The sequence below is a fragment of the Meleagris gallopavo genome, chromosome 1 (genome assembly GCF_905368555.1).
Source record: "Meleagris gallopavo chromosome 1, MGAL_WU_HG_1.1, whole genome shotgun sequence".
NCBI lineage: Eukaryota > Metazoa > Chordata > Aves > Galliformes > Phasianidae > Meleagris > Meleagris gallopavo.
The window spans coordinates 68679618-68695992 of NC_139404.1; the positions used below are offsets into that span (position 1 = coordinate 68679618).

General features: G+C 37.2%; 1 protein-coding gene across 9 annotated transcripts in view; it reads right to left on the reverse strand.

The window, feature by feature from the left end:
- The window catches only part of SHISAL1 (shisa like 1), an 81571-nt gene that overhangs the window by 32909 nt on the left and 32287 nt on the right, over nucleotides 1-16375 (reverse strand). For all 9 annotated transcript variants that reach the window (XM_085232749.1, XM_085232726.1, XM_085232718.1 and 6 more), the window contains 2 exons: nucleotides 11573-11671; nucleotides 1356-1569 (listed from right to left, as the gene is read on the reverse strand). In XM_085232749.1, the coding sequence (XP_085088875.1) occupies nucleotides 1356-1569; nucleotides 11573-11639 (281 nt within the window). In that variant the 5' untranslated portion in view covers nucleotides 11640-11671. The remainder of the gene's footprint in view (nucleotides 1-1355; nucleotides 1570-11572; nucleotides 11672-16375) is intronic.

Sequence of the window (16375 nt, forward strand, 5' to 3'; positions counted from 1 at the left end):
TAACCTTCTTTCCCACTGATGAACTGCTCACACATCACAGTCCTGAAGTAGAAAGAACTCTATTTCTGTGGGTGCATGCATGTGTGTGTACATCTACACGTGTACATGTACACGTGAATGGACATGCAGGTGGCAGGGAAGTGTTCTACATCCCAGGAGATACTTTGCAAGTATCACTCTTTTACACTACATACGCTACAGGGTCCTTTATTCTAGGTGGTTGTTGCTAACACTTTTTAAGTTATAGTGTGCAATTTCTACATCTATACAAAATTCAAACATCAGAAGGCAGAGCTGTAGGAGAGGTGTTAAGGAAGACAACACTGAGCTGGCTGCTGCTTGCTGCAATTAAAAGCTAAAGGAGCCAACATCAGTATTCCAGCTCTGCACCTTGTCCTGTATAGATGAATGACAACAAGCTGACAAAGGTTTGCACTAGAAAACAAAACACTGAAATCCCCATAGTAACCAAAAATCAATAGGTTGGAATTCCAGCTGTCTTTAATCTGTCCCTTTCTTGCCCTGAAGGGCCTGGATACCAGAATAAAATGTCAGGGGAAAGCAGACAGATCAGAATTTGACTGTGGGAGTTTACATCAGCTGAAAGTTGCCCTCTGCACCAAGAGAAATCACAGTGGATTAGTGTGGCCAGAATATAAAATATGATACAAGACAGATCACAAGTGAGCATTTTGCCATCATAAATAAGTAATCAGTAACAAACATCTGCTTGCTACAGATTAGTTTCTTATGAAAAAAAAAAAAAAAACAACACAAAACCAACAAAACAAAACTAACTGATATTTAACCTAAGGATAGGCCCCAGAACTATATGGAAGTATCTCAGGTAAAAGGCAAGGAGGCCACACAGTGTTGGTATATAAACAAATATATTCTGTTCCCCAAGGTCAGAGATTACAAGAGATTTACATGTGAAATATCAGAGATTCAAGACAGGGCTGACACGGAAAAAGTCAGCTCCCTCCCTCTTCCCCCATGGATGTGGAGTTGAGGTTTATTTTTACAGACGTACATTTAAATATAGTTCAGATAAGACTGAAGCTGAGGAGAGACTGTTCATTTGTAACTTTTATATGTATCTTTATATCTCTTGTATTTATATGCAGCTTTTACTTACATACTGTCCAAACAATGTTTATAGTATGCACCAAAGCAATGAAAGCAAAGCTAAAACACCATTTCTTTTTAAAGTTCTATAATAGCAAAAGCCTTTCAGCAATGTTTCTCTGTGTGTGATTATTTTAATTGCTCCTATCATTAAGTACACCTCAGACTACATTACTAGACCAGGAACAGTTTGGTGAAGAGCACTTACTTAAAACTCATGTACTTACTTATGCATATATCCATCTGCATTCCCTGTTAAGTTCATCTGCATAACAGTCTGAAATTCTGTCTCATTGCAGCAGTATTTAAATACTGTGTTGTTATGGTGACAGCAAAAGATGTAAGATTTATTGTCAGAAAGACGGGGGCAGTGAAAACCAAAGTGGTAGCGTCCTTTGTAGTCTGTATATGGCTCGCAGACCCGAAAATGTGCGGACAACACTGTAAAACAAAGAACAATATTAGCATGGTGAGTCATTTCTGTCATCTGTGTGCTATGAACTATAGTTTTTCATTGGTTAAGCTTAAAAAACTGTCTTTGATTCCTGAAAATGTTAATACTTCAGAACTTTCAACATTATAACATTTTATACTAAAAATCATAGCATTTAGAATTTGCTGTTGTTTGACTTTTACTACTGCTATAATTCTGATAACTGTTCGTTTATTTCAAGGGAAGAGAAGAACTGCTTTCCAAGCCAAGAAACACACTAGTATTTAGGAAAACATTTAGGAAAACATATGCGTACATAGATATCCACAAAGACCTAACAATGTCTATGTTTGATTTTCCATCAATGACTTCATAGAAACAAAAAGCTGATGTAAAAACTTCAACAAAAGTTTGAAGATGCTTGATCTCTGGTCATTGTTACTGATAGACATCTCTTTTCCACTGTGAAGGTAGTTCTTCAGTAAGGATTATTCTGTCAGATATAGGAAGTACAAAATGTTTTAACAGATCTCAACAACTTTGAAATTGCAATGAGACAGAACTAATAGAAATACAGCTACTCCTGGGAATTCTTACAGGTCTTCTTTATTAAATTCTCATGTAAAGTGTTTATTACGCCTCTGAGAACATTTTTTCCGGGACTGTCACAATGCCTTTACCACCACTTTTCCTGAAAAAGACATGAAAGGAAGGCCATCTATACCCTTTGAACCCAGCTGACTGCTGCAGTGAATGGCACGCTGTGGTTACAAGGTCCATGGTAAGATTGCAGGCAGCCTGCTGGTTACCAGCAGCTCTGAACTGGAAACCATGCAATCACGTCAGTTTGCCTGAACTAAGCAAGTGTGCCAAGGGGCAGCAGGGAGAGCCCTTGCAGCATGGTTGTTAATCACCTACATGTGAATTCTCTGTACATCTGAAAAGTCCTGTACAAAAAAAGCTCCATATACTGCCACCATTCTAACCGATTCATTTTTGTGGAAGGCCCTGCAGTATTAAGGGCTATGTGTACCATAGGGTGCCCAAAGGCCTTCCACTCTAAAGAGAACAAAATATAGAAGTCAATAATCTGAATGCACAAGTGGCAGCGAAACGTTTTTACTCTGATTAGAGAACAGAGGCACAGTAATGCTGTGGGTAACTGTGCTTTGTGAGGTTACACAGACTGAAGATGCTCACTTTAGGCTGGCAGAATTAACTCTTCTAACTTGATGTATGATTTTCATATATGTTTATCAGTACATGAGGATACCTATAATGACTTGCATAGATTGAGCTTACCTATACAGCATCTCTCCACACACAGTTCCTGTTGACTGAGAATCGTGTTTTCTCATTATTATTTTCAGGTTTCTCGCACTCTTTTACTATGGGCTTAATCAAATTTTAATGATCATTGCAGTGGAAATGACTTCTTTATTTATGTGTATAGAGGGAGTATAGAACAAAGCATTAAACTGAGGAGAAAACAAGGTCACATATTCCCTTCTGAATGAAGGAAAACCACTCTAAACATCTTACAGTCTGAAATATGTATTTATTTTAATGGCTAAACTGAGGCCTAAAAAAATTGCGTGAGGATCTCATGAAATCAGTGCAGGAATTCATTTGCATCCTCTCATGCCAAGTTTAGTTTTTCATTTACCTGAAACACTGTCCTCCTTGGTAATAGGACATGTTTGGCTAGAATGTAAACTTACGTTTTGTAACCACAAATTTATTGAGAAAAAAACAACACCAAACCAGATAGATGAGGGCCTCCAAGGACAATCAAACGTGTATAAAACCTGATTCACCCTCTATGAAAGTTCCTATCTCCACTTGTCTCTGTTTCTACTGATTGAAGATCTTACAGCAGTTATCCTCCAAAAACAGACCTCAGCTCCATTCCTAAAATTAGCTGAGAAGAACCTAAGCTCTAGTATTAGTATAGCACAGTATTCAGAGAAGTAAGTAATTTCAGATATGGATTGATAGGATAATGCAACTGTTATGCACGTTATGTACACACACACCTGTCATTATTACTTTAACAACAGAGAAAATCCCTTCATCGACAATGTCATTTGGGATCTGAAGAGCTTGAGGAATGCTGTGATTACCAAAGGAATACAGACATGTATTTGTTTGAACAAGTAATGACTTCTCTCTCCCCTTGCCCCAACACCTTAAATAACATGGCAGTAAAATGTAGATGTTCCATGATTGATCCAGATTTGAAAAATCACAATGGCTGAGGTTGGAAAGAAAGTTGCCTGGCCCAACCCCTTCTTAGGCAAGGCCACCAGAGAGCTGGTGATCAAGCTGATAGTCAGCTTTTGAAGATCTCCAAAAAGGAGGCTCCACAACCTCTCCAGGCAATCTGTGCCAGGGCTCTGTCAATTGCATGGAATGAAATTGCTTCCTAGTGCTCATAGGGAGCCCCCTGTATTCTAGTTTGTGCCCACTGCATTTAGTCCTGGTACCAGGCAGCCCCGAAAAGAGCCCGTCTCTGTCCTCTTTGCATATTCAGGTATTTACATGCATTAATGAGATTCCCCTGAGACTTCTTTTCTCTAGGCTAAATAAGTCTCTCAGCATTTCCCGATATGAGAGAAGTTCCAGAAACTTCTTCCTCTTAATAGACTTTTGTTGGTTTCTTTTCATTATCTCTGTCTCTCTACAGTACAGGGGAGCCCAGAGCTGAATATAGGATTTTTGATGTGGCCTCAGCAGTGCGGAGTAGAGGGGAAGGATCACCTTCATCAACTTGCTGGCAATACTTTGCAACCCAAGATACTATCACCTATCTTTACTACAATGGCACTCTGCTGTTTCATTTTCAACTTGATGCCAACCAGGATTCCCAGGTCCTTTTCTGCCAAGTTGCTTTTCAGTTGGGCAGTCCCAGCATGCACACGTGCATGTTCCTCCCTAGTGACGAGACCTTCATTTTCTCCTGTTAGACCACACAAGGTACCTGCCAGCCCAAATCTCCAGTTTGTCCAGGTCCCTCTGGAAGGCAGCATGAACTTCTAGCCTCTCAGCCACTCCCTCCACTTCTGCATCATGAATAAACTTGCTGGGGTGCACCCTCTTCCATCATCATTTTAGTTTTAACTATGCACATTTATTATTATTATTATTAAAGCTGAGACCTATGGCATGGAAGAAATTCATAAAACAAACAGTATTTGACTAATGATTTGATTTCTAAAAGGATCAGAAGCTTGATTCATTTACTTAAATACAAAACTCTGGTGCCAATTAAGATTTCCCCAGTCTGTCCTGCCTGCTCTCCAGCTTTCAGAGGAGGAGGTTCAGGTCTCTCAAAGCTCCAGTGCATACATGGATGAGCTAGAGCAAGTCAAATGGCATTAAATTAACATGGTTAAGCTCTTGTAAAGTGTCCTAGGCATTCTGTAAATGTTTGATACCAGCTTGCAGGGTTGCATTACACACCCTCTAATGCATACACTTCTACTAATCACTGTTACTAGGAAAAAAGCACCCATGTCTAATGTCAAAGAACAGAAAGAACATTGACCTCATTTCTGGTAGTCACACAGATCAGTATATCAAGGTAATGCCTACTTGGTGTTTTACTGTAAATCTCTTTACAATCAGGGAGCTTTCCTCTAAGTCACGTTTCTGGGCCTAGTAAATCTGAGTGAAGTGGTAGCCTTCATGGAGTAGCCTTGCACTTCAATAGTGACATTTATCCATAGCATTTTTCTTCACAGTAGTGAGCTGAAGAGTATCCATTTAATCTTTCTCTGATAAATTGCCTGCTTCAGATGCTTCAAATGAAGATTTATCTGCATTATAGAATAAGCTGTGCAAAAAGTGTTCTTTTAAGATATATACAAGGGCTACTTAAAAAGTAATGCCTCCTGTTTTATAGTATTAGCTAATGACGTTAGAGGCAATGTTGGCAGTATAGCTGCAGAGGCTGAACCTTCCCACCAATAATTCATTACATTTTGTTGCTGTGAGACAGATGGTAGCAGAGGGACAATGTGACTAAATAACGTCTGTAATGGAAGTGCGGAGGAAGAAAAGGTGTGTCATCGAATTCCTCCATGTGAAAAGAAATGGCACCCATTGACATTCACTGACATTTGGAGACCAAACAGTAGCTGTGAGCGCAGTGAGGAGGTGGGTGGTGCATTTCAGACCTGTTTAACAGTGGGTCACCTCTGCTGGTACAGATTTTTACAAACGCAGCATGCAGGTTCTTGTTCGGCACTGATGAAAATGCACAATTAATCATGGTGATTATGTTGAAAAACAGCATTTTGTGGTTGAGAATTTGCTGCATTCAATAGTCTTATCATGCTCTTTGTATCTCTTAAAATTTCCACAGAAATAAATAGGAGGCATTACTTTCAGAGCAACCTACATATGTACCTCATTATACCTTCATTTATCATGCTTACTTGATATATAATTAGATAAATGTTATGACATATAAATGTAAAATGTAGACTTTTTTTTTGGTATGATGCCTTTTTCCTTTAAAAGTGTTAGATTACTACATTACAGCTACATAGTAATTTTTGCAGTGTTTAGTATAGATTATTGTTTCAACTTTGGGACATTTTAAGAGAAAATGCTAGAACTAGCTTTGAAAGCAAAACTACTAGTTTTCATATATAATTCCTGCAGCTTAGCCTGGGTAATTACAGCCAGGTTAAACTACTGCAAGAGAACAACAGCCCTGTGAGGTTAAGTTTGAGTTGATATGGCTCTAGTGCATGTTGTTAGAACTGAAACTCCTTCTTTGTTTCATAAGCAATGGAATACTTCTATGCTTCTGAAACTATCCAGTGCTGAGAGACAAACTGCATTGTGAGAATGCACTAGAAGGCTCCAGGAAGGTTTAGATTCTTCCTCCCTGCAAAGTAGTTTACTTATCAGCACATGTGAAATGTTCTCTGATCCCTAGGCAGGTTCTTTGACCATTTTGAAGGAAAATTAAACACAGCTGAATTTGGTGATGAAAACATGGGGAAGGGTGACTACAGAGAGGAGGCAGAACAGAAGATAACATTGGGTCAGAGTATGAGTTAAGCTTCTAATAAAATGTATTCCCAAACAAACCCTTAAATAGTAAAATGTGTGCTAGTGATTAAAATAAATAGACAAGAAAAAGCATGAAGTGATGTTTGAGTTCTGGTCTGAATTTGCTAGTCACTGCGTGGTGGGTTAACCCTAGTTGGCAGCTATCACCACAAAGTCGCTCATAAACTCCTCCTCCCAGTGAGAGGGGGAAGAAAATCAGAAGGGCAAAGTGAGAAAACCTGTGGGTTGAGATAAAGGCAGTTTAATTTGTGAAGAAGAACAGAAGAAAAAAATAGGTGACATGAAGGCAATCAGGCACCACCAGTGGAGAGATGTCTAGTCCATTCCCCAAGCAACGGCAATTATTGGGGAAATAAAAAAAAAAAAGCAACAAACTCTGTCCCAGTTTTATGGCTGGGCATGACATTATCTGCTCTGGAATATCACTTTGGTCAATGTGGTTCAGGGGGTCTGGCAGTACAGCCCCAGTGAAAAACAGAAAATGCCTTGATGCTGTGTAAGCAGCGTCCAGCAACAGCTGCAGCGTTCCTGTGTTATCAATGCTCTATTGGTCACCAGTCTAAAACACAGCACCACAGAAGCTGCTGGAAAGAAAAATAATCCCATCCAGCCAAATCCAGTACACCGTGAAAAAGCATTACACAGTTTACAATAAATCAATCATTTCACTTGCTGTATTTGCTTATTGGATCTCTGATTCCTAGAGCAAAATAAAATATAATGTTTTACAAAGTATTTTTTCTGAAAATAACTTAAATCCTGAGCATGAAGGAGCCTTATCTCTACAGCAGTACTTAGGATAAAAGTAATGTAACTGAAAGGCTGTGGGTTGTCTGTTGCAAAGATGGCAGCTGTTTCTGGAATGGATTTGCATGTGCAAATTCTCATCCTGTTTTTGAAAGGTAATACTGAACAGGTTGATGATATAGATGCTCCTATCTCTGTTCCTACTAATTTCCAGAGAATAGTCTGCCATGCTTCAACGGACTGATTTGAGCTCATCTTAAAATTTATCTAGTCTACCATAAAAAGTACACAGCTAGTATACATTAAGCTGCTACTGCAGTCCTACCTATTCATGGTTAAACTGTGCAATGCTCATTTTTTTTCTAATTTAGTCACATAATTTTTCAAGTACCAAAATTTTCAGAATGGCTGATCATTATAAACTTTCCAGATAAATCCACACAAATATTCATGTATTTACATTTTACTTAGCACAACACCAATCATTCGAGAGTCTCTGACAATTTTGCTATGAAAACATTCATGTTTTAATTGAAAGGATAATTAATGTAACATGCAAATAATGTCAAATTTTGCTTGCTAGTATAAGCTTTGATGCTATCCTTAATGTATTTCAATCCATTACATGAATTTAACTATCAATATTCCTGTAGAGTAAAAATAGGCATTACAGTGGTCTGAAAGGATATTCTTATGATATGACTGCATGCTGCTTCTCCCTCTATCAGGCACTCCCTATTCAGTTAGAACAATTAATAAACATCCATGTATTCTGAAATAGTGCATCATTGTGATAACACTGAAAGAGAATCAGTCTGAAGTTTCAGTATGCCCAATTTAATTTCAACTTTTTTTTTTTTTTTACCCTTCAAGGAGTCACAGTCTATTTCTCCCTTCTCTGAGAACATTTTGCCCATGTTGGGAAATTATAACTCCTTTCTCTATATTATATTATATATTATAACTATTTCCGCATGCATCAGGACAGGTTAGGGGATGACCTGCTGGAGATGAGCTCTGTGGAGAAAGACATGGGGGTGGGACCTTGTCGACAACAGGTTGGCCATGAGCTAGCAGTGTGCTCTTATGGCCAAGAAGGACAATGGCATCTTGGGGTGCATAAAAAAGAGCATGGCCAGCAGGTTGAAGGAGGTGATCCTCCCTCTCTACTCTGCCCTGGTGAGGCTATCTTTAGACTACTGTGTCCAGTTCTGGGTTTCCCAGTTCAAAAGAGACAGGGATCTCCCAGAAGCAGTCCAGCAGAGTGCCACAAAGATGATAAAGCTCCTGGAGCATCTTCCATGTGAGGAAAGGCTGAGTAACCTGGGTCTGTTCAGCCTAGGGAAAAGAGGACAGATTGGATCTGATAAATGTTTACAAATATCTAAAGGGAGTTAGGAGACAAATAGATGAGGTTAGACTCTTCTTGGTGATGTGTAGTTATAGGACAAGGAGCAGTGGCCTAAAACTTGAACATAGGAAGTTCCATACTAACATGAGGAAGAACTTCTTTACAGTATGGGCGATGGAGGAGCACTGGAAAAGGTTACCTAGAGAGGTTGTGGAGTCTTCTACGAAGATATGGAAGATCTGTCTGGATGCCTACCTGTGCGACCTATTATAGGGTACCTGCTTTAGCAGGGAGGTTCCTTCCAACCCCTGTGATTCTATAATTCTAACCACACAGCTCAAGCTGCCAAATTTTAGCCTCATCCTTAGCCACCACCACAGTACCAGACCTACTGTCACTGTTTCCTTTTCTGATAAAAAGGAGTATGGGCCCTGAGAACAGCTGTTCTGGGAACTTGCCTGTTACTTCTGCCCTTTCCTTCTGCCTGCGGAGACAATTACACTTCCAATTGCCGAGTGCAGTTTGCAAGCCTGCATATAGATTTAAGAACTTGAGTAATAAGGTGGCATGTATTTGTATGTAAGAGATTAGAAGGGAGGCACGATCTTACAGGTGAAAATCTGAAAATCTAGGAAACTCAAGAAGTTTTGCCTTTAGATTTTCATTTCAGCTCAGTTTAAGAATGCTGTTTGTATAATTTCAGTGGAGTAGCATCTCTTATTTCCCCATCACTCTCGGTGCATGAAGCCATTAGTTTTCCTTTATGGAAGCTGATCCTAGGCATAAAAAAAGTACACTCATGCTGTCTACAAAATAACAAATAATAAATGTTATCCTTTCATTCATGTCCCATGAAAGGTCATTTAGCAATGGTTTAAACCTAATCCTACAGATGTCAGTAGTAAAATTCCCCAATGAGTGGAACTTAGATAGCATGAAGGACTTGTGGTGACCCCAAATGAAGCCTGCACTGTACACGCTGACTACTATTATTAGTAGGTAAATCATGTAAGAACTAAAGGTCATATATAACTAGTTGCAAATAAAAAACTGTATTTCAGAGGCACTAAGTTTTGTCTCCTAAGAAAAAATATGTCAGGCCACTGGCTTTTTGTTTGTGTTTGAGGTAACAGGTGTTTATGTAGCAGCAGATGACTACTACTGTTTGCATGCATAGTGCTATCATCCATTCTACTGGAACACAGATATATTTAAATTATCTTGAGGAAAATGATTGGAAAAATGGAGTCTCAGGTGGTTTCTAGTAGAAGTCCCCTGAAGTGAGCAGTAAAAGTACGAAAACATAACAAAAATCAAAAGAAGAGATCAGAACAGCTTTGTGATGTTTGACCAGTGGGATATAATCACTGAAGTCTTCTTGAATAACTGACTTTTCTTTTACACCAGGGAAATAGCTTTCTGAAATGACCTGAACCTGAAAAAAGACAAAGAGATTGCTCTGACCTTCCATGCCTGATTCTTGTATACAGGAGCCAGGTTAGATAACTAGGGATGCAGAGCTATACACAGGGATAGCAATGAAAAGACTCCACAAGAAAGTAAATTTTTAAGATTACACCAACAAGTAGTTTAGCTGATAATAGTGTAACATTTTCCACAAAAGAAGATTAGATCTGTAGCTGGATAATGATCTATTGTTAGTAAGAATCAAGCCGAACATTTGCAAACAAGCATCAGTACTGTGGGAAAGAAAATCCATACATCACATAACTGATGGGGATATAACATTGCATATTACAGGCATCACACATATGCAATAACATGCCAACTCTTACTGAACACAAAGATATCTGAAGATATATAATTTCTGGTAAAGTTTTAAGTATGGTGATTATGGATGTGGTGCAGTACAAGGGAATATGGAGCAATGATGGAAAAAAACATCAACCACATTTTCAGTTAAAAAGTACTTCAGGAATGGAGGGCAAAAGAGGCCTTAGTCAGAATTAATAATTCCTAGGACCAAATCTAGTTGGCCTGTGAATATTCACCCCTCCTTTTTGTTGTAAATGTAAACATTCATCTATCATTTCAAAAATAAATACATAAATAAATAAATAAATAAATAAAATCCGTGTCTTCAATGTCACAGATATCTTCTGAAGAACAAATGCAACTAGCAATCATAGCACTCAACTAATTCTCAATATAACATCTAACAGATTGCTGCAAAATCTGTGTGCTAGTACCAAATATCTAGGGCAGATCTAGTGAGTATCTACAGAAAGAAACATATATTCCCTTCTGGTTCTGTCAGTTCTTCAGATTTGGGAAAATAATGATACTTGCAAACTATCATGTCGTACATTTTTCTTTAAGTATGTGTGTGTATATATATATAAATGTAATGTAAGTTACATCATATCTGATGCATACTCATTTCAAATACAGTTAAAGTTCAATGTTCAATCTTTCACATGCTCATGTGTTTTTATGTACACATAAAAACATACATTTGGTAGCCAACTTGCTTTTTTTTCAAATAGACAATCATTCAGAAAAATGGTTGGATTTTACGGTGGTGTGGATTTTGTTTTTTCTTTTAAGCGAGCTGAAAAACTACTATAGCAAAACAGTGTCTTCTTCTGTTAAACTATGTCAATACTCCATCACCTCTTCTTTCTTAAGCTGAAGTTTTCAATTGCATTTCATATTTCAGCCTTGGTTGTTAGATGCAAAGATGCTTTTTCGTTATTCAGTTACCAACTCATTTGAACATTTTGGTTTTCTAGGAATTTGATATCAAATTGCAACACTTTTTTCCTCATGACATTGATAGATAAATTCAAGATATGAAAGTTAGTTACCTGCTGACAAGAGCAATGAAACCAGAACCATCAGCACATTCAAGGACTGTTGACCACAACTTGTCATTGTTGGCTTTCATTGGTCCATCAGAGAATCACCTGTTTGATGAGATGCAACATCATGGTTAATTGCCTATTTCATATCGTTTTTGTTTGTTCAAACATTGACTTCCCCACAAAGCTTTGGTTAATTGATAGCTTCACGCAGCAAGAAAAAACAAAAAACAAAAAACAAAAACAAACAAACAAACAAAAAAACCCAACAACATACTTCTTTCTGGAAGTTTTATTTCTTTCTTATGTTTTATAAGAGAAAATATATCCATTTCTATTATTCCTTTCTCATTTTACCCTGAATGTACAGAGCTATTTACATACTTTTCATTAACTCAAGGTATAGAGAAATCACATAAAGTCTTTATTGGATATTCACACTTCTCCTGTAATCTAAGATCAGCAAGACTGTGCTTTTTTTATTGGCAAATGAATGGGCTGTTGTATTATGCCTGTAAGAACCAGAAGGATATAAACAACGTAAAAATAAATTATCTGCTTTGGAAGTCGATCTGTTTTACCCCAATAGAGGGTGCAGTCGTTCAGAAAGTGGGTTGAACAACTGTGATGGCTGGAAACATTTGAAAATACTGCTTTGATTCTAATGAAAAGACTTTTATAGAATTATTCTGATTTCTTGGTTTTCCTGGAAGACGGGGCGAGATGTGATCAGTTTGGCTGGTAGTTGTTCATAAAAAGGATAGTCTAGTTTATCTTGCAGAAAAGCCCGACAGCTGGGGAAACACATCTTACATCTGCATTGATTCAACATCACCAGCTGCATTTCACACAGCTATGACAGAGGTTCTGTCCCGGTGCAAACAGCGTCACCAATACCAGCAGGAACATCTGGTACCTGTTGTCATTGCTAATGCAGACTGATGCTGGTCTTCAGCATGCTGAACTCACACAGGCATTGGAAAATAAGAAGGTAATTGTTGGCCTGTACAACACTGGGAGATCAGCCTATACATCAGAAAACCTAGGTTTACCACTGAAGGCTGTTGGGTTGCATCTAATACCTTGGGCTGTTGAAAAAAAAAAAATTAAGATTTTTATAAATGAGTGACTTGAAAAAACTTAAAGGAAAATGGCATTTTATGTCAAAAAATAAATTGATTCTGACAGCTCAAAAGCAACACGATGCCAAATGCTTATGAAATCAGTGCTATAACAGATAAATGCAACATAGTTTACTGATCGATGTCCTCCATAGACTACAGCAGCAAATTAAAATCCCAAGACAATTGCACCTGCACTTTAAAAAGAAGGGAAATATATCAGCTTTATAATAACTGCATTATGAGTAACATTTGTGGGCACGGGAGGGGAGACGGTTCTATTGACAGTGTTTAGAGGCAACAGATTTCTCACTAAAAAATACTATGTTCAGAACAAGTAGATTCTGTAAGAAGTCATCTTAGCAGATGAAGAAAACAGTTCACAGACCTATAAATCAGTGGTAACTTTTGTACAAGAAGTTGTGATAGAATGCACTGTAATCTGCAAGTGTGACTAGTGTCCAAACCACTATCATACTTGTAGCATTAAAATAAATCAATTCAAAAGGAAAAGCAATTGGAGACCATACCAGTAAGAGATGAGAAATAATTACAGAAAGTCATGAATGCTAATTAGGAGCATATTAAGAATACTTCTAAGCATCAATACTGTTTGAAAAAGTCATTATCTTTCTTCAGAAGGAACATCACATCAATTAAAACACCAAGCAGATATAAAGTCAGAATTTCATAAGAAAAGAGTAATACTGATCATAAGACAGAGATTAAGAATGTGGAAGTTTAATCAAGTGAAACAGGTACAAAGAATGAGTTACCTCCTATATTGCGTAAGAATAATTTCCCAAGTAAACGAAAACTGCAAGAATTCTGATAGTGATTAATTACCAGAAGGAAACCTTGGCTTTAGTAACAGTTAATTAAAGGGATCAATATGCACCTCTGTTGTGCATCTGGGAAGAGACAGATGTTTGGTAGGGCTGAGACTATTAAATATTTCCATATCAAGAATAATTTAGGATGACATTAATGAGTTGATACCAAAGTACCAAAGTTTATAATTTTAAAACCACAGTTCTGTGTAATTTGTATCTCATTATTTTAGAAGGGATGACGGAGGAGTTTATAGATACTTTTTTTTTTTTTTTTTTTTTTTTTTTTTCCCCGTTATTCCAGTGGGAAAAATACAGTATCATTCAGAAGAAACTTAATGACATTTCAAGCAGTAAATTGGATAATCTGGGTAAATATAAGCTTGTGAGCCTGATGACGGTACAGAGAAAACTAATGGAATGATAAATGTAAAAAATAATTAATAACTAATTAAGGAAGCTAATGTAATTAATGTACATCACTGTGGGCTTACAAAAAGTACATTTTATAGCTCTCAATTCTGTTGTTGATGAAAGTTGCCTAATATAAAGATAGTAATAATATAGCAGATTTCAATAAAATATTTTATTGAAATATAGTGTGCAATTTAATAAAAAATGATGAAAATGCAAAATAATAGTACTGCATGTCAATTGTCAACAGAATATTAACTCAGACAATAAAAAAGATGCATTTTTTTCTTTCTTAATTTCCACTCTTGTAGGTAATAGATTACAACCTTACAAACAGACATAAACGTACGCAAATCTAGAACATTTTCAAGAAGAGGAAGATTATACTTATGGTCCAACAGAGGTAGCAACAATGATACTGGCATTTTAATCCAAGGGTTGTGATGCTTCAGTTTTGTTAAGTGCCAGCTCAGAAGATAAAAGTGGGGAAACAAAAACAGTAAAGACCTACAACAAAATGACAGAGTTGGGTATGTTTGTGTATAGGAATGATACAGTGCATCATCTATCAGTCATTGTGTATATACACACATGGTCATATGGTGTACCATGAAACCAGAGAGTGTGTTTATCATTCCTACAAGGGATACAAATATATGTGTGTAATACATGTATATATAGAGAGAGATAGGGAAGTGTTCTGATTTTGTAACAACTGATTCAGTGCATTAAATTGAATATGACCATTTCAGTAAGATGGAGATACAAACTAATCATTCACTACTTTACAATTATTGTTATCATTATTTTCTTCCAGATGCTGTTGTTCAACTAAAGCAATCATATTTAAGTGCATCATTGTGAGGATATCTCTGAGCTATTACGTAGGTTGCTCCAAAAATAATGTCTCTGGAACATGGTTTGTCTTTCACATCACTTTTGCCACTGCTGAAATACAACACCCATCATCCCACTATGCTCACATCCACTGTTTGGACTCCATAAACATTTAACAAGTGTTGATGAGTGTCAATAGATACCTTTTTTTTTTTTTTTTTTTTTTTTTTGCATGGAGGAATTTGATGATGCATCTTTCAAGTCAGATACCATTTTGTCAGACTGCCTCTCTGCTGCCATTTGTTGCACAGTAACAAAATGTAATGGAATACTGTTGGCAAGGTTCAGCCTCTATTGCCATACCACCAATGCCTCTGATGCTGTGGGCCAATACAATAAAATAGGAGGCATTATTTTTGGAGCAGCCCTCATAAAACTCAATCAGCCAGGTGGAATAGACAGGCAGGAGAACTGGTGGTACAGAAAAAGAAAGGGCTGAAATCATAAAGAAATCATCCTAATGCTACTCCACATGATGGAGTGATATAAGTATATATTATAATTATGATACAGCTGAATAATTTGTTATGATTATTATTAGTCAAAACTGACAGAATGCCTTAAAATTAAAAAAAAATAATTAAGGAAAGAGAAACTTCTTTGTGTTATTTCAATAAAATTTGAACAGCATGTGACAAATCCAATAGAGAAGGTAAAAGGCTTGGAAGTTAAGAGATTAGGGTTTCTTCCTCATTCTGTAAATCAGTGATGTGTGGTCTAATGCACCAATTTTAACTTTCAATGCACCATTTTGATCTTATTTGAGGTCAATATGGTCATCCTTCTCCTTGGCTCTCGACAACCCATTCTTTGTCTTACACCACATTCTGTTTTCTGCTAGCAATCATAAGTACCACTACAGCTACACCATAAAGTAGGCTAACAAAATAGTTGAGGAACCTTAGCTTTAGAGGGCAGTTGTTTTTTAATTCTCTCCTTCTTCCAACATTTCGGCTATGAAATAGAAATAACGGTCCTTACACATTTTTCTTAAGCTCTCTTTTTACAGAATAGAGATTATGTCGGGAATATTGCTTTCCCTTGATGAAGATGCAACAATGAATGATTCAAAGAGCACAAAATTCATAAGAAAGGTGCTGTGATGTTAAGATCAAGGAGCAGAGACATTAATATGAGACACAACAGGTGGGTAGCTTTTTGTTCCTGCCAACAGAGTCTGTTTGCCCCTCACTTTCTACTCCCACCACCAGTACAGAAACTGACTTCATTTTCCTACCCCCTTGCCATGTGATCCCTAGATGAAGATATATGTATCATATCTTTGCACCAGACTTTACTCTTTAGTCCCACACTGTGACATTCTAGCTCGTTCTTTGCTACTGTGTACACTGCTTTAGTTATCCGTATGGTTTCATCTAGCAGCCTGTTCTTGAGGGGAATTAGTGAATCATTTGAAAGAAAAGCTGCTAAGAGAAATAACCAATTCATGTGGCAAGATTTTATGCAGAAATATTTTCCCCCTCAATTCAAACGAGTATGTTTAGAAGAGATGCTTTGAACTTTTTTTTTCTTTTTGTTATTATAAA